The sequence below is a fragment of the Poromitra crassiceps genome, assembly GCF_964638095.1.
Source record: "Poromitra crassiceps genome assembly, chromosome: 20".
NCBI classification, from domain to species: domain Eukaryota; kingdom Metazoa; phylum Chordata; class Actinopteri; order Beryciformes; family Melamphaidae; genus Poromitra; species Poromitra crassiceps.
The window spans coordinates 23375377-23395376 of record NC_139637.1 but is presented as its reverse complement, the minus strand read 5'-3'; the positions used below and the strand labels follow the sequence as shown (position 1 = coordinate 23395376).

General features: G+C 44.7%; 1 protein-coding gene across 1 annotated transcript in view; it reads right to left on the bottom strand.

Moving 5' to 3' along the window:
- Nucleotides 1-20000, bottom strand: part of spryd3 (SPRY domain containing 3) — a gene marked incomplete at its 5' end in the record, with an annotated part of 72479 nt that overhangs the window by 7060 nt on the left and 45419 nt on the right. The window contains one exon of the mRNA XM_083656843.1: nt 10241-10298. Coding sequence (XP_083512969.1) covers nt 10241-10298 — 58 coding nt within the window. The remainder of the gene's footprint in view (nt 1-10240; nt 10299-20000) is intronic.

Below are 20000 nucleotides of genomic sequence, written 5' to 3'. Positions count from 1 at the left end.
AGGGTGGAGCAGCAACCAGGATAAATCAATTAAAATTAGCACTAATGGGGGATAAAAATGGGATAAAAAAATCTGGGGAATGGGGGGGGAATATTAACCTGACGCTGCCAGATGGATGAGTTTTTTCACATTTGTTTCACAACCAACATCCATCTGGGTTTGGCCAAGCTACATTGCTGAAGAGGGCGGTCACTTTTTTCAAGCTACTAGGCAGGTGATTGGATGGACAGTCTGTCTGTCACCGTCTGGGCTTGCCAACGCCAACCAATCAGATCAACTTCCCTTCATGACGTAGCAGCGGCAGCGCCTGGTAAACACAAACAGCTAGGACTACAATTGCTAAATAGTTAGCATGGCTATCTCCCCAAATTCTACAACAATGTCTTGTTTACTAACGTTCATAGTTGATAACGTTACAGCAATACAGTTACGGTTTCGTACTCACTGTAAGATCAAGTGTTTAACGTTTATGTTAGCTTATTGTTTTGAATAGAATGTTTGACTAGCTCACTGGAGCTAGCCTCGGTAGCCGCCGCCATGTTGAATAGTGAAAGAACTACAAACGCACAGGCGCCTCTCGGTGGCGTCACACCCGGTCTCGCCTAAAGCCCGCCCGTAGCTCACGCTGATTGGTTCGCCTGGGTGGCGGCCGATTTAAACTCCAATCTTGAGCCGGGTCCAGACGGAGGTGGGATTGTGAATTTGTGGAACAATGCCGCCCCCATCTGGCGGAGTCAGGCTAGGGGAATATAGATATATATATATATATCTATATATAGATATATAGATATATAGATAGATATATATCTATATATCTATATCTATATCTATATAGATATAGATATATATCGATATCGATATATATATATATATATATATAATATTAACGGAGGAACCGCAGAATCGGACTACTTGAACAGTTTCACATACAAGCTTAAGACCCACTACACCGGCATGATGGGTTTATTACTTCTCATACCAAAACACACTACTTTTTAAACTAGCATCACATCTTTCATATATCTTTGTTTGTCTCAAATGATATTTGATTTGGTATTTAGGGGCGGCTGTGATAGAGCAGGTTGTCCACTAATCGCTTTGGATAAAAGAGGTCGGCGGTTCGATCCCTCCGTCTCCTCCGTTCCGCATGTCGAAGTGTCCTTGGGCGAAGATGCTGAACCCCAAATTGCTCCATGGTTGACGGTAGTGCCAGCAGCACCCGTGCTACGCGCTGGCTTGCCGCCATCGGTGTGTGAATGGATGAATGTAGGCATTGTAAAGTTGGATAAATGCGTTGAGCGTTTGTTTTTCAAAGGGTCTACTGTATCGTCTCTCTATAATGTAATATCTTTAATGTACTGTACAAGTTCAAATAAACGTCTCCTGTCAGATGATGGCCTATTTCCTACAGTAGTCTGAGAGATCTTAATTTTTGGCCGGCAGCTCATTGGTCGCTGGCACACGCTCGTATAATACAAGTCTATGTTTGTTGGTTTTGAATTTTGTTGATTTTCTGAAGTGTGCTTTGGCTCCGAGAAGGTTGGAAATGGATGTTCTTGAGAGGGTGAGAGGCTGAGGTTGGAGCTAGGTTGCAGGGGGGGGGGGGGGGAGTGTTGGAATTTTGCGATGGGGACTAAAGAGTTAGAAATGAGCAGCATGGATGTGATGACCAAGGTTTGGCTGAGGCCGACAGGAGAATACTTGTGGTGGTGTTGGTGCTAAAGTTGAGGTCATAGATAGACTAAGGGGGGGGGTTGGGGGGGTACTGGCTAGGCTGAGGGCTAGACACATGATGCTGACGTTAGCTAGTGTAGTGGTTCTCAAATGGGGGTCCGTGGCACTTTGCCAGGGGGTCCGCGAAAAGTTTTCAGGAAAATAAAAATAAAAAACATTGTTTTTTTTGCAAAAGCTTCACACAGTAGTTCAATGAGAATATGTTATATGCTTTAAATCTAAAATGGTTTACATTCTATGGATTACATTCTAATCTAACAAACCTATCAATTTAAAAGTCAAGAATGGAAACAATGAAGCTTAGCCCAAAATCACAAATCAGAATCTGTCTTGGTCCTTGGCTGAAAAACATTTGAGAACCTCTGAGCTAGTGTGTCTGACACTAGTCTAGGTTTGATCCTAGGAGCAACATGAGGGCTAAGCCAGAGCTGGGCCCAGAGTTTGGAGCTGAGCCTGGGGGGGAGGAAGGGGTAGCTAAGACAACCTGGCTGAGCAGTGAGACAAACTGGGAGTTAGGGCTGTCACCTTTTATTCGAAATTCGAATTTAACTTCGAATGTGAGGGAGGAGGGGCATGTTCGAATGTAATTTGCCATGTTCGATTTTTTTTTTTTTTTAATTAATCAAAATTAACCAACTGCTGCTTGCTGGTAATGTTAATCCCATGTCAGAAAAACTCTCCAGATTTGTCGCGTTAGTCTCTTCTGAGAAAGATTGTCTCCAGGGTCTGAAAAGTTGTCTCGAGTTGGATGCAGCCAAGTTTGTGAGGCAGTGTTGTGACTGTGAGCGTCCAAGCTAACACAGCAGCGGAGAGGAGCTGACTGACTGGACCATGAGGACAGCTGAGGATTTTTTTTAAATATTCTTTAAATATTTTATATTATGTTATATATATTTATACGATGTAACCGGCAGGCGCGGACTGCATAATTGGGCAGGTCGGGCCGATGCCCGGTGACCTGGCCTGCAAAAAAAAAAAAAAAAATTAATAAAAAATGAATTAACCAAAAAACTTTTGCGGGCAATTTGAAGTTCGTTCGAACTTTATTTTGGGAAAAAGTGACAGCCCTACTGGGAGTATAGGTTCTCGTAACACGAGAGTTTGTCTGAAAAAGGCTGGGCTTCCCTGCCCAGGGAACATTGACCTCACATACTCCTTCTAAAACATGAAGGAAAAAAAAAATATATATATATATATATATATATTATTCCACCATTCCACACAGTCACACAGAGGTTGCACATGTTCTTAAGAGTTTACTATAAATTATATGCAGCTGCTACATGATATAAATTGCAAACAAAGAGTTGAGTTGTTGATTATATAAAACACTTTCTGGGACTATTTGCCAGTGTGGCCCCAGTATTCACGTATACATTTCTATCATCTCAACTTAGACCCATTTCAGCTTCTGTAGTGGTTCAGCTGGACCAGGAGGCAGTAGAGGTGGTCTGAGGCACAGTTATGCTATGGTAGTGGTACGGTTACTGTCTTGTGGTGTGTGGTGGTACTGATGCAACACACAGCATTGTGTTGATTGGTTAGTTTAAAAAGTACAGCAGTCTCAGAAGGCAGGTTGAATGCTAGGCCATGCTAGTACAGTTACATAGGCTAGGCTTTGCAATAATGTTAGATCCAGCACATGTGTACAGCATAGGTTGAGGCCACGTCTCGTCATAGACAGTCCGCATGTCTGGGAACGCCCACAAAATGTTAAACGGCTGGCGTGCGAGTGGGGTAAAACCACCCATATATCTCATGGGCTGACTCACCAAAAGACGGTGCTGCGGCTCTAAACTACAGGTTTGGGGGTTCTAGAGCAGAACACAAGACGTCTGCTCAGATGTGCGTTTACTGCGCTGGTTAAATCCCCGATCGTGTCTGCCTGGGCTGGGCTATCAGCTAAATTCTAACTTTGCTGAATGGATAGAACAGGGTTTTTTTACCCCACCCTGACCCCGCCCCCAGCAAGGCTGAGACAGCTAACCAGCATCTATTGTGGGCGTTCCTAGAGCCTGTATGGGCGTTCCCAGACATGCGGACTGTCTCTATGGTGCCTTGGCTAGAGATGGACTTGACAGGCTGAGCCATACATTCCCAAGGCTGTGCGGTGGTGATATCCATGCAGGGCACAGTGCTGCTTGTGGACAGACACGGTACTTGCGGGTACAGTTAACTGGCTATTGTGTTTCTCTGCCTTTTAGCGTTACAAAGTTACTAACAGTGACTATGTCATCCACATCCACATTTTGCTCCACGTTAGCCAAGAAGGGAATATTATCCGCCCACACCTACAATAAGTTGCTACTGAATCACTGCTCTGACAGTAGTGGGAACAGGTTAGGCCATGTCATTCATACAGTACAGAGGTTAGACTGAAGCCTATAGAGACACTGCCGAGCGCGTCATCATTCAGAAACCACGCCCAAAACGGGGGAAAATAAGCCCCCCCCCCCCAATCCTGGCGTTCTCCTATGTCGCGTGTTGCACACAAAGACCATGTATACGGAAGATGAACACTCCAACTTACTTCCTTGACAGCTAGATCCACATTTTTCTTCTCGCCAATTCTCAATGGCTTCCTTGTTTTGCTCCAGAGTACAAAAAAACTTGAATTGGCAATTTTTTTTTTACATTTGTTGTCTCCACGCAGCCCCACCACACAACAGCATTTAGCTATGTTTAATTCAAGGAAAATTACGCTGGCGTATGGGAGTGAATGGAGCGCTTTCCCCCGTGATGGGCGTTTTTTTGTACTACCGAGCAAAGCAAGGACGCCATTGAGAATTGATGAGAAGAAAAATGTGGATCTAGCTGTGAAGGAAGTAAGTTGGAGTGTTCAACTTTCGTATATATGATCTTTGTGTGCAACACGCGACATAGGAGAACGCCAGGATTGGGGGGGGGGGGGGGTTTGGTTTCTCCCGTTCTGGGCGTGGTTTCTGAATGACGACACGCTCCGCAGTGTCTCTATGGTTGCTTAGGCTCCGTGGTGCGGGTTGCATGGTGGTAGCGTAGCGGTGGCAGGGCACACAGGTGTTGAGTCATAGCGCCTGGCTGTGAGTCATTGATGAGGGATCAGAATGGGCGCTCTGTGTCAGCAGGGTGAGATAGGGTTAAATGAGGCTTGAGGAGGAGCACTCAGTGCCTGGATGGCTGGTTGCTCCTGATGAGGGCCCACAGGGGGCCCAACAGAGCTCCGGAACCCACTGACCTGCAGAGCCACAACGCGACCCCCAACAACACCCAGGACGGAGCTCCACACTGGGCCCGTTCCCAACACAAACACGCACGGGGCCCTCAGGTGCTGGATGAGAACAGGGAGCACAAACGCAGGCCAAGGAACGCTCAAACTACACAAAGCTATACAAGAGGAGCAGGGATATGCTTGGCAGACATGTGTGTGTATATAACTGGAATGTTTTGGAGTACAATAATAACCTTAACAGCCAATAATACACATCACACGTGATGGAGGTCGACGCTGGTCGTGTGCCCGATACAAACCCCCATAAATTAAGGTAACAAAAATAAAAGAACACAATAATCAAATTGTACAATGCAAACTATTAACTAGAAGAGTAGCTGCAATGCAATGTAATGCATTCCCCCTCTAGGCTATGTGATATAAGCCAAAAAAATATCTACAGTCAGTTTTATTGAAAATTAATAATAACTGAACACAGGAACAACTAGAAAAGTGCACTCGGTGGAGTGCAGATCTCCGCCAGGCCCGCGTTTTCCCCCAAGCTGATCCATAGACCCATGTGTGTGTGACGAGACATCGCCTGAATGTAACGTGTTAGTGAATGTTCTCATACTGAGATGCTATTGTAAATCATATATTGTGATTATTATTGTCTGCTTTTATTTTAGCGTTTTGTTTATGTATTCATGATGGGTTTATTTTATGTGTTGTCAGTCACCCAACGCATTTATGTGTTTTTGTCAAGTTATTTATTGTGCCTTTGTGTGTGTTAGAATAATTGTTTCGTTTTTTTTATTAGGGGATCGCATAGGAGCACAGACGGATCACACAGACATATGTGGCCGAAAACATGAACTCCTGGCGGAGATAATAATAACATCACAATTGCTCGAGTGACATCAGTGATGGCATCACAATTGCTTGAGTGACCGATGACATCACAAATACAACCTAGGTAATTAAGGCAATTAGGCTATACATGGGGGCAGAATTCAACCTTTTGATGCACTGTGGGCTCCATTTTTGACCAATCGAAAATCTGTTTGATACTTTTGTGTAGGACAGTCTAACGATGCAGATGCTGAAGTTTGGTGTCGTTTGAAGAAAAAATGTTGGAGTCGTCGGGTTTAATTAGTTTTACAGTTTTGCAGTTTTGCGGTCTTTAGACTTCATAATTGGCCATAGGTTGCATTGGACAAAAGTTTCTCCTCATTTGGGCGCACATTTCAGTGATAGTTGCAAAGCCGTAGCACGTATGCCCGATCTTTTATGAATTTTCAAAGTTTGAAACTTTAGACGGTCGCTGTAGTGCCGCCGTTAGGACTATTGGCGCCAAATTTGCGTCAAAGACGTTTGGCATGGGACTGGACCTTTGTGCAAAGTTTGGGTAGTTTTCATGCATGGGAAGTCCAACTTCCCGGGAGAAGAATAATAATACAGGCAAATACAATAAGTGGCCCTGCCGCTTCGCTGGCCCGGCCACTAATAATAATAATAACATTACAAACACTCATGCACTCAGGGACAGCATGGGGCAAGACAAAAATACACCAGTCAGCTTTCAATAGGTACATAATGGACTATCATATGCCTATACCTACATAAGGACTATACCTACATAAGGACTATACCTACATAAGGACTATACCTACATAAGGACTATACCTACATAAGGACTATACCTACATAAGGACTATACCTACATAAGGACTATACCTACATAAGGACTATACCTACATAAGGACTGCCAGAGATATCCTGGTAGGCCTTTGACCTTCTGGATATTGAGGTCAAACACAAAAACCAACCATAAAAGTTGATGACAGAGGTACCAGACTGCATAGAAACACCTCTTCACAGAGGTACCAGACTGCATAGAAACACCTCTTCACAGAGGTACCAGACTGCATATAGAAACACCTCTTCACAGAGGTACCAGACTGCATAGAAACACCTCTTCACAGAGGTACCAGACTGCATATAGAAACACCTCTTCACAGAGGTACCAGACTGCATAGAAACACCTCTTCACAGAGGTACCAGACTGCATAGAAACACCTCTTCACAGAGGTACCAGACTGCATATAGAAACACCTCTTCACAGAGGTACCAGACTGCATAGAAACACCTCTTCACAGAGGTACCAGGCTGCATAGAAACACCTCTTCACAGAGGTACCAGACTGCATAGAAACACCTCTTCACAGAGGTACCAGACTGCATATAGAAACACCTCTTCACAGAGGTACCAGACTGCATAGAAACACCTCTTCACAGAGGTACCAGACTGCATAGAAACACCTCTTCACAGAGGTACCAGACTCCATAGAAACACCTCTTCACAGAGGTACCAGACTGCATAGAAACACCTCTTCACAGAGGTACCAGGCTGCATAGAAACACCTCTTCACAGAGGTACCAGACTGCATAGAAACACCTCCTCACGGCATTCTTGGCTCGCACCAAGCTGTGGGACTAAGGTAACAAAAGCTCAAGTCATTCCTTCTTTAAGCAAATTCTGCGGTTACATGACCAAATGTATATAAATGACTGTGTGTATACATTGGGTCTTTGTCAACCTGCCAAAGAATGTCTGCTGCATGCAATCCTTGAGGTTCCTCGAGCTGCTCTGTGAAAATCTAGGATGCGTGGAGGAGAGGAGCGCGGAGGAGAGACGCGTAGAAGAAGAGGCCCCTCTGCTCGCTCGCTGCTGATTTTAAGTAGCTGGACCGGCGCCCGCACCTCAACCCGAGCGTGGTGGGGAAAGGCAAATCTCATCCGCGCAGCGTGGAAAACCACATGCATCATTTTAGCCTCTAACAAATCAGATTAATGGGAGCTGTGCTGGGGCGTGCAAACATTTCTGTGGTGTCCAGCGCACGGCTGCCAAACCAAGAGACGGACCGCAGAGCGAGACCTCTGGGACCGGCAACGGCGAAGCCCCTTTCTGAATGACTGGAGGCCCCGGGTCCCGTCCGTCACTCAGCGCTGTCGAGGCATCATCCTGCAGAACCCCAGCAGGACGCAGAGGCATCATCCTGCAGAACCCCAGCAGGACGCAGAGGCATCGTCCTGCAGAACCCCAGCAGGACGCAGAGGCATCGTCCTGCAGAACCCCAGCAGGACGCAGAGGCATCATCCTGCAGAACCCCAGCAGGACGCAGAGGCATCATCCTGCAGAACCCCAGCAGGACGCAGAGGCATCGTCCTGCAGAACCCCAGCAGGACGCAGAGGCATCATCCTGCAGAACCCCAGCAGGACGCAGAGACATCGTCCTGCAGAACCTCAGCAGGACGCTGAGGCATCATCCTGCAGAACCCCAGCAGGACGCAGAGGCATCATCCTGCAGAACCCCAGCAGGACGCAGAGGCATCGTCCTGCAGAACCCCAGCAGGACGCGCCGCATCAACTGTTATTACTGTTAATGTATCCCGAGTATAAATGGAATCTGCACGGGGATATGGGGATTTAAAGGAGTATAAACATTAACTGGAAACACGAGTGGAATGCACACAGTGCTACAAGAAAATGTGTTTTAATAGTTGATTAGAAGGTCAACGACGGTGAGAAAGCATATAGACGTTCCTGTCAAAATACAATCCTACACATTTCACAATAAAATAACAAAGGGCTTATGGGCCAGAATGTGACATTTTGCGGTGTGTGAAACATTCGAGGTATGAACAGCTGAAATCCTCCCCGCGAGGGAGATGAACAACGGGGGGGTGCTTCAGACCAAAATATGGCTGATAACAAGGCAGCGAGCTCCTATAACGACTTCAGTCCCGATAAGGAGCGCAGATCCCTAACGGTGACGGTAGCACAGCAGATTGTCCCGATAAAGACGCGACGACGACTACCTACTGTAGCTTGTTTTCCGTGTCATAACAACCACCTTACAGTACCTAGCGCCTGCCTGCCATCCTCGTCCTATCAGGGCAGCAGCGGCATAGCGATAAGCTAATCTCTTTAGCGCTGATAGCGCTGGGGTGCTGAAGCCTGGAATGGCAGCTGTGTGTGTGTCTCCGCAGATGCCTGTAGAGATAATGTTCACAGGCCTGTCGTCGCAAACAACCAAGACTGAACGTGTGTGGAAGGATGGGGAGAGATAACGTTGACTAAACTCTTTGTTTTTTTGGGGGGTAGGCGGGGGTAGGTGGGGGTCCATCGGTTTTGAGAGAAGTTTAGATGATCAAACTCCGACAGAGAGAGGAGATGGAGATATGATCCTGTGTTGTTTTTCCTTTTTGATCTGCCTTGGCAATCCTGCTTGATCTCTGTCGGCGCGCTGGGCACCTCAAGATCCAGCTGAGATGGTGCCCGGATGCTGGTGTCTAAAAAGGACAGATAAATACAACACGGGAGGCATCTTCTCCCATTCCTTTAGTTCTACTCCAACAGGAGGGAACCACAGAGGGGGGGATTTTCCAAATGTATGAATAAAGCAACAGAGGAGGAAATGCCAAGAGGAGGCGAACACATGTTGAGAAAGACAGAAGAACCACAGCCCATTTGGCCGAAAACTGGGGAGAAAATTAGGGCGACAAGATAGTGAGAGAAGCAAAAGGCATAAAAGTGGTTTGTGTTTTAGTGAAGGAGTAAGAGAGAGGGGGGGGTCGTTATAGAGAGCCAAAGTGAAACGTCACTTCCTGCTTTCTCCCTGTACCAGCACTGGAAAAAAGATGAATGGCGGTGGACGGAGAATACGGTTACTTTTTTGATCCCGTTTGAATTGTGCCACGGGGGGCCAACGTTAATTTTGTCAATTTAAAACATAACTTTGCACGTCAAGAAAGTCACAGTTTGTCGTCAAACTGAAACGTAGGGGTTAGTTTTGTATAAAAACTACATAGCTCGTGGAAGCTCGTGGCATGTCGCCGGTCTTCAGCTTTGCCCGTAGAGAAAGTGACGTCACTTAGTGTATGTAGTCTTTCTGATTGATAACTTCTAGTGCAACAGTTTGGCGACAAACTGCGACTTTCTTGACATGCAAAGTGATGTTTTAAATTGACAAAATTAACGTTGGCACCCCGTGGCACAATTCAAACGGGATCAAAAAAGTAACGTTATTCTCCGTTCACCGCCATTCATATTTTTTCAGCATTTGGTACAAGGAGAAAAGCAGGAAGTGACGTTCACTTTGCCTCTCTATTGTAAAACAGAATGTGTTCTCAATAATCTACCTAAAATAAAGGAAATGAATGAATGAATGAATGAATGAATGAATGAATGAATGAATGAATGAATGAAGGAGGGAAGGAATGAGAGACAGGGGATTTGAGAGGGTTGGGTGCTCACCTGCATGGTAGGCCACGGACCCTCGGCTCCAGCCCGGGTGCCTGTTCTTGGGGTAGTCCTGCACAGAGACAAAGGCTTTCACAGGTCACAAACACAGCTTTCACACACACATACGTGAGTTATTTTCAGTAGCATCAACCCATGATGTGCCATGGTTGTGCCTTGCTTTCCGGTGTACGCCAAAACAGAGTATTCTACAAGATCGTTTCTGGTGCTTCAGAGACTGCAAGTGGCATATAATGACGCTCTGAGAATACTGTTAAAAAGGCCCAGATGGACTAGTGCGAGTGAGATGTTGGTGAGTGCTGGAGTGAACACACTGCAAGCTGTCTTGAGAAATGTAATGTACAGGTTTATCTGTCGGTTAAATGATTCTGAAAATCAACTTGTTGTGGTGCTGGTGAACATTGCGTACAGTGCCACACGCTGCACGTCTCAGCTTTGGGAGCACTGGTATAGGTGTCTTTTAAAATGAGTCACTAGACTATTTTTTATTTTGTGTTTTCTTTTCATCTTTTTTGTATTGTGTGTATTTGATTGTATTTTTGTATGGACCTTGAGTCTGGAATAAAGCATATCTATCTATAAAAGACCCTTTAAGGAAACAGCAATGTCCCAAACCATCCAAATCCGTGTTTTTTGGAGTCGTTCCATTCATATTTGTAATGACGATCCTAACCCAATAACCCTCGTTTTTTTCTGAGTATACAGAATGAGAATACTGAATAAATGAAATGCAGTGGTGTCTGGTGAGATGCATATACTGTACAGTGTTCCCCCAAAGCGTCATCCAAACAGATCAGTGGGTGTCTGAGAGATATCGCATCATGTGACTCGTGGACAAATTAACGAAAAAATGGACTCGGGGGGCTTGAGGAGGAACAGGAAATGGAGACGGATGGGGGGAAAGAGAGAGAGAGAGAGAGAGAGAGAGAGAGAGAGAGAGAGAGAGAGAGGGGGGACAGAACGAGACACCAGCGAAAAAAGGAAGAGCGGGCGGGGAGGAATGCAGCTACCAGCTCCAAGCCCCCGAAATCCTCTTGATCCGCCAAGTGTGCTCCTCTTTCCCCCTCGTTTTCACCACAAGCCTGAGGACTCCTCTGGCTGACTGGCAGGCAGGCTGCATCTCCGCCCGGGACGAGGAGGAGAGAGGAGAGGAAAGTCTGGGGGGTTTTTGCGTCCTGATTGATGACACACCGACACTGATTTGATTGATGACACACCGACACTGATTTGATGGCTGATTTAGCGGCACACGCTGAGACAATATTAAGAACAGGATAAACAAATAAGGGTGGATTTATACTCGCGCTTCCATGTTTAAACCGCAGACTGTGTCTGATATCTGGATCAAACCGTTTTCACGCCTCTGTTTTCACAGCCGTCTGTCTTCTTTGTAATTGTCGTGTCCGTCATCGCCGATTCAACACGTCGTCTACGCGGCGGAGCGCTCTATCGCTCTATCTATCAACCAAATATGGTACTAGGCAAGCGAGAACAACTCAATCCCTGTTCCTATTCGTACCGGTTCCAATAACGGTTATAAACGGTATTTTGTTCGATACCTTTCAATTGCATTTCAATTATGCAAGAAGAGAGTCAATAACTTTCTGTGCAACATTTGCCATGTCATTTATGAATAGAATCAGATTGGGCACAACAAAAATGTTCGTTTGGTTAGTAGAAAACCTGAGATTCAATTTTAAGGATTAATGTACACCGCCTCCGGAAACAGATGTCGCACGGCTCCGGTACGGCTGCGAACAGACCCACACTCGTGTCATCTGTCAGACGGATGCGGGATCCGACAAAAATACAACCGGTGCGTAATTTTTCTGTACCGCATGTATCGCCCATCTATTAACATGGGCAAGACTCGATCCGGATCCGCAACACATCTGGTGTACATTGCCTGTAAGAATTCAACAGCTTTCCAAAAACTTTTCCATATGCAGTTGCCAGCCAAACTGACAGCAAGGAGTTTCACCGGCAGGAAGGATCCCCCTATTCCTCCCAGTTCCAACCCCCCCCCCCCACAAACAGGTGCCCCAACCAACCAGAGGAGGCGCTAGTGCAGCGACCAGGACTCATACCCCACCGGCTTTCCATCAGCAGACACGGCCACGTCTGTGGGAACGTCTGACCGAGCCGGAAGTACTGCTCCTGGGAATTGAACCCGGGTCTCCGTGGTGGTTGTAGGCGAGTGTTTTACAGTACCTCTACTACACTACCCAGACGCCCCAGCTTTCCAATTACTTTCGATACCTTTTCATGTCTTCTTCTTTTTACGATGTATGTTTCTCAGGATCTGTCAAAGCGCAGAGAACATTATTTATGATGCCACCTGAAACTGAAACTTTCCCTCTGACAGAATCGACTGCAAAGCATTGTGGGTTTGGAAACTGCAATAGCTTAAGCTGTGATTACGTTTTTCAATTCATTGTGCAGCCCCTAAATCGCACACCCACATTCTTCTTCTTCAGCATCAACATGTCAGCAGATACATCTTGTTTACCCACTTGTCCACTTTAACAGAAACCTCGCGGTCACTTCCCCCCCCTGCCCCGCCCCCCCCCCCCCCCCCCCCCCGCCGCGAGCGACCTGCAGAAGCCATCAGTGAAACGCACACTGCTGCTTCCAAGAACAACAAACACAGCGGCGTGTCGTGTCCACGGTCGATATCAGATTCCCCGGCTGGCTGCTGCGTCGGTGTCATCGGAGTCGCCTGCATTTCCACAACACACTGTGGCAGAGTGTCAACAACAACACGTCTGAAGAGGAGGACGAGGAGCAGGAGGAGGGTGCGGGCAGAGAGAGAGAGAGGAGAACCTGCTGGAGGCAGATGATACCATCATCATCTACTGCACCTATCTCTCCCGGGCGTTTAACAGAGACGTCTAAAAATAACACTGAAATAACACCGGATTACCACAGAAGTCAGTGTGTATGGGTGTGTGCGCAGGTATGGGTGAGGCCAACGGAGAGGGGGGAAAGTTTGATTGTGTGTGTGTGTGTGTGTGTGTGTCCACACAACCCGCCCTATAGGGGTTGGGTAGGGTATGTTGTTGTGAACTAACACAGGTTTGTTTGTCTAACCTCTTGTCATCAGGCGAAAACAACTAGCGACCAACATGAAACAGCAACAGTCAGAGATTAGCCACTGATCTGGTGGACGTGGGAGTGAACAGAACAACAGCCTATACGAGGGATCAGCCGAGCAACATTTTGGTAAACAAACCGTGTCACTGGGTGGCAACGGCAACGGAACCCCATGGAGCCCAAGTGGCGCGAGGCTTGTGTGTCTGACTCTAGCCGGCTAACTCCGTTTACATTTTAAAAACTGCGACAGTTCACACAACTTTAACACGACATGCATATATTATACATCAAACTCTTGAGCTAATTCTGCTCTCACTCAGAATGTCAAAAATATAAGCGATGTGATGTATAGTTTTTGAGATATTAACGTTTGTTTGGCACAACTCATACTATGAAGTGCCGCGGGGTTCCGCATTTCTGGGTGGCAAGTGACATCACGCTGATTCGTCCTATCTAGCCAATAGGCTTGTGCTGAGGGGTTATGGGATTTGAAATCTGGGATTTGAAATAAACTTGAACTTGTGTAGTTGGATAGAATACAGGTGATGGTGGCAGAAACGATAGAGAGCCAAAGTGGAACGTCACTTCCTGCTTCAGCACTGTACCAGAGATTTTCATCCGCCATTTATTTTCCCATAGACATTTTGTAAAATGCTTATAGAAATAGTTTTACTTGTTCAAACCAAACGGTTCAGATATATTTAGAAACAGGAGAGACCACGTAACATTTTAACCTGACGCTGCCAGATAACATTTCAATGTTTTTTTGTTTTTTTTGGTCTGAGTGAAATGTTCTATGGTCTCTCCCGATTCTAAATATAGCTGAATCATTTGGTTTGACCAATTAACACTCTTTCTATAAGCATTTTATGAAATGTCTATGGTATCAAAGAGAGGAAATCTCTGCACGACCGTGTACGTCAGGTGCGTGGGAAAAGCAGGATCAGTTAAAAAGGAAGACTCCCGCACACTGACTACCACTTAAAGGCTTTTATTAAATATATAATTGCAACGTTTCGGTCAAACGACCTTCATCTGGCTGGCATATGGTATGACCTGTTTAAATAGGAACCAGGACAAGAACAATCATCCAATGGGAGCAAGGCAATTATGTCGTAGACCCATGGAGCAAATCACACTGCAATGTCTATGGGAAAATACATTGCGGAAGAAAATCTCTAGTACAGTGCTGAAGCAGGAAGTGACGTGCACTTTGCCTCTCTATAGTAGCGAGAGAGGGAGAGTGGAGAGTAGTCACCTTAGCCTTAGTATAGAGGCTAAGGTGACTACCATAGACTGTGAGAAATATGGATAGAGTCAGCGTGACGTCACCCATTGGTTTTTGGAAATCCCGTTTTGCGTACCTTTCATACCTTTCTACTTGACATGTTTCAGTGTTGAAATGGCCATTTTCCTCCATTTTCCTAATTGGAATCATTCATGATTCATCTTATGTGATAGTAAGCATAGATATATATAAGGCTAGATGGCTTAAGGCGGAGTCAGCAGCGTCGTTGAACGGCAGTCATCTTGCTACAGTGCCTTTCTGGTACGTTCTATGGTAGCTGGTGACCTGCACAGACAAAAATACTCATAACTCGCTGAAATCTTGACGGATTTACAAACGGTTTGGTTTATTACAAGCATATTCCGTTCCCGAGATAGACCAAAAAAAAAAAAAAAACACTAAAAACACTATTTTTTTGATGAGCTCCAAATTACACCAAAATTAAACCGAAGCATCTATGCCATGAGAGGGATTCAGGCACAAAGTTTCATGCAGTTTCATCCATTTCCCTAGGAGTTATGATCATATGATGTTGCCATACTAACCCAACAACAGATGCTCATAACTCCTAGTAGCTCCCTGTAGCAAGATGGCCGCCATGCGACGACGTCGCTCTCCATTGGCCGGCAGTGCGGGTAAGCTATCTAGCCTTTATATATATCTATGATAGTAAGGAGCGCCTCCTAAATGGTCGTTTGTGTCGGTGTGTGTTCGGACAAATCAGAGGCCTTGTGGAATATAAACACGTTCGCTTGAGAAGCAGCAGTCAGAGATGGTTGAAGGAGGAGGAATGCTGCATCATGGGAAGGAAGAGGAAGAGAGCCATTCCCAGGAAGCGGTCCTGGCGGGGCATACCAGGACAAGAGGAAATACTGCCATTCCAGTCTCCTGAGTGTTTTTGTGTGGTTGTTGTTGTCTGTGTGTGTGTGGCTGTGTGTGTGTGTGTGTGCGTGTGCGTGCGTGTGTGCGTGTGTGTGTGTGTGTGTGTGTGTGTCTGTGTGTCGACGTCTATATGAGCATGAGAGAGAAAAGACAGACAGTCATCAGACAGTCAAAGAGAAGGTCAATTAAGAGGAGAAACTTAGAAAACGGTCCCCATTTTATTTGAGCTGCATCGATTAATCGATTAGTCGATCGACAGAAAAATAATCCACAACTATTTTGGTCATCGATTAATCGTTTTGAGTAATTTTTCAAGAAAAAAAGTCAAAATTCTCAAAGTCAAAATTCTCTGATTCGAGCTTCTTAAATGTGAATATTTTCTGGTTGTTTCTTTACTCCTCTATGACAGTCAACTAAATAATATCTTTGGGTTGTGGACAAAACAAGACATTAAAGGATGTTGGGATTTTTTCACCATTTTCTGACATTTTATAAACCAAACAACTAATCCATTAATCGAGAAAATAATCGACAGATTAATCGATAATGAAAATAATGGTTAGTTGCAGGCCTACATTTTATTCACAGACACCGTGATGGCTGCCCCTTCACTCCTCCACTGTCACTCTTCTCTCACTCCATCTTTCCAAATTCAACCATATCTGCCTCCCCACCTCTCCACTGTTTCATTTCTATTGGAAGATGAGTTTTCCTCCTTTTTGCTGTGTTTTCATCATGCTGCTAATCCCTTCCTGTGACTTCTCTACCTTTCCATTTCTAGGCACATCTCGTGTGCTCGCCCACCTCTGCAGACCTCCACACCTCCATGCATGCTAGCCTCTCTCTCTCTACCCCCTCCCCTCTCCCCTCTCCCCGCCCATAACTAAGGTCTAGATCTCTCTTTGTCCCGCAGCCTAGCAACCGCTGTGTGTACCGGATGCAACACAGCCGCGCTACCACGTGTATGCTATGCTGTACATCCATCTAGACTCTTATCTTCAAGCGGAAGGAGAGAGAGAGAGAAAGCGAGGGGGTCACGTCAGGTCTACGTTTGGCAGCGGGGGTCATAACAGATGTTAAGATTACACACACACACACACACACACACACACACACTTACCTTACACAAACAAGCATACACAAACGTCATAGCACAAATTCCTCCTGACTTCCCTGCAGGAATGGAAATTGGCCACAGCGGCTTCGGGGAAGGGGCGGCGCCAAACGGTAGCTTTGGGGACGCAACCGCAAAGCAACCTCAAGGCTTTCATTATGAAAAGTGGAAAATATGTATTCAAAAATAGAATTAAAAAAATCGTGTTATGATACTTTCAATGATAGAGGTTGAGGTGGATCGGATGAAGCGTCTTGTAAAACGCCATATCTGTTGTGTTGTTGTTGATAATGACTATTATGCACATGTTGCTTGTCGCTAGGCCACTCGTACCCGTGCATTGTAGCCTAGGCCAACGTTTTGTTTATTCATTTTCGAAAATTGACAAGCAATCATATAGCAACGACTAAGCTACTGCAGTGAAGCATTCCTAGTGTTGCCCATGGCTTTGGGCCGGGGGATTCAAAAAACAGTTGCTTTCACCTATTTAGTAGCCAAATTTATGTTAAGGATATTGGTCAGTTTCCATCTAAAGTGGCTGGTCAAGTAGACAAATTTACCAGCCATAGTCAAGTTGCCAACATATAGCATTGATTATCAGTTACTTTCAAAATGTAATATACTACATATTACTACCGTAAATTCCGGACTATAAGCCGCACCTTTTTTCCCGTTTTTTGGCCTTTTTTGGCCCCTGCGGCTTATATAACGGTGCGGCTTATCTATGGATTTTTTCAAAAAAAAAAAAAAAAAAAAAAAAAAATCTCTCTTTTTTAGCACTCTTTCTAACTATAAATCCTATATAACTATAATAAGTTTTAATTTCCTCTCTTGCCCTCTTTTCACCACACTGTATGACACTGTATGACACTGTGTGCACTGTAAAAAACAACACAGGTGGTGTTGTGTTATGTTGTTTTGTTGAAATGTTAATAAATGGGAGCTTCCTCAAACAGCCATCTCTTTCCCGACAATCCCCTCTGTGCATGAACCCTTACATATGGTAATTAAACATTAAAACACAATAAATAAAAAAAAAAAAAAAAAAAAAAATACCATTAAAACACCCGCGGCTTATAGTCCGGTGCGGCTTATATAAGAAAAAAATAGTCAACTTTGCAGGTGCGGCTTATACACCGGTGCGGCTTATAGTCCGGAATTTACGGTAGTTACTTCCATTTGAAAGTAATAAGTTACTTTACAAAATGACTGTCTGTGTAGAGCAGGGGTGCCCAAATTATTTCCCATGAAGGGCCAAAACTCAATCTGGGTGGAGGGTCGAGGGCCAAAAATAAACGTTGTGGAATTACATTAAAATGTATTGTGTTTTATAGAAAATTAACATTCTAAATCTAAAATAACATTTCAATATAATAATCTACTTTTTATCTGTTTGGTAATTGTAATAATTTGCAATTGGTTATATATATTTAAAAAAACATCTGCATTTGTGGGGAGCTTAAACATTTAATCAGTAAACACCCAGTTAAAAACAGTTGTATTTTCCACCTTTGTAATCAAGAGAGAAATTTGACTTAATTCACAACTTGAAAAATCGTCAAGGTACTTTGAAAATCAGTTTCGTAGTGGCGACGTATATTGTACTCTTTCAAAACAGCCACTCTCTGTCTGCAAATGAGACAAAGCGCTGTTGAATTTACTTCGGGGAAAAAAATACTTGTCTTGCCACTCCGTCCTAAACTTTCTTTTGTCAGGGTGCCACTGCCGTGATGATGATCTGTCCATCTTGCTGAGCTGGTGTAAAGCCAGTGACTGGGGAGGGATCAAATATCAGAGCTCACCCCCCAACCAGGTGATTCAGCCAACCAATCAGGAGCAATCAATCCTCAGATAGCAATGCCTCACACCCGTGTGATAGGGTCGGGAAGAGAGAATACCAGCTGCACAAAATTAACGTTAATCGTAGATAGAAGAGTCCCGACATCTCCATTCAGGCGCGGACTGCATAATCGGGCACGTCGGGCAACTGCCCGGTGGCCTGGCCGGAATTTTTTTTTTTTACCCCCAAATCCGTGGCGGGCCAAAAAAAAAAGAGCGAAACTCAAACAAATTGGGCACCACTGGTGTAGAGTAACTCGTTACTTATTACACTACTTTTGCATTACTTTTACCAAAACAACAGCAGCAGCAGAATGACATGGCCATCCCGAAAAATAATTTAAACCGCCTTGAACTTCAGTGTAAACAATCCAAAATTCTAAATGTTATTCTTTTCCTTTTGTTATTCCCATCTGTAGTGGTTATTTGCATAAAAATACAGTTTGCTTAGGAAATGATTGTATCTTTTTTTAAATATGTGCTTTGATTTAAAAAGAAAGTAACTACAATTTGTAACTTGAGTTACTTGACAAAGCAACTGGTATAATATTACTGAAATCCTATAAGTAATGTTATATTACTGAGTTACTGCTAAAAGTAATATATTACATGTAATATGTTACTTTTGTAATGAGTTACCCCCAACACTGTTGATTATCTGGTAGCAGGTGTTACTCTCAATCTGCTGCTGCATGCTATTAAATGCTGCAGTACATTGGGTGTTTTGCCTGCATCTCTGTAGCTAATTTATTTTCATTGTCCATGACAACGGTCTGGGGGGGTGAATTTTTATTTATAAAACCGATAGTTCCGGTCCTTGATTGTGATTGGTCGAGCCGTGGTCGAGAGCCGTTGTAAAATACTCTATAGTGTAAACACACACCTGTGGTCGCATCACAGTATTACTGCACCAAACAGCATCTGTGTGTTGCTTGGCAACCATTCTGCTTACGTCGCGGCTGAAGGACTAACATTGCTTTGGCGGATTGGAAGAATGATTATGATCAATATTGCATCTTTTGTTGATGAAACCTTGCCAGGTAGGCTACAGTGTAGCAACAGGTTATAAAGAAAGAGGAGTGCGTCTAGCACATCTTTACCATAGAGAATGAATTGCAGAAAGTCGCTGGCAGCTCAAATACACACGTTCTATAAGGCAGCATTTCAACTGGCATGAGGGTGAGTAGATTGTTGGGTTGTTTGACGAACTATTCCTGTAATAAAATAAATGTGTAAAAATACGTACGGGACCCAGTAAGTCAAATAGTCTCGACCAATATGAATATTGTAGTCATGTCATAAATTGGGCTGTGATTCTCTGAAACGCCACACAACAACTCAAAACGACATGATAATCAAACATGACATTTTCGCCAAAATATTAAGAACACCCGACATAACACGTCACTTTTCTTGAGACGTGATTGGCTAATGCGGACGTTAGCACCGATGGTGTGTGATGTGATGCAGCAGAGCATGACTCGGCTCTGAGTCAGCATTTCGTCTGGGTGCTATATCACGCATGCAGAGACAGAGAG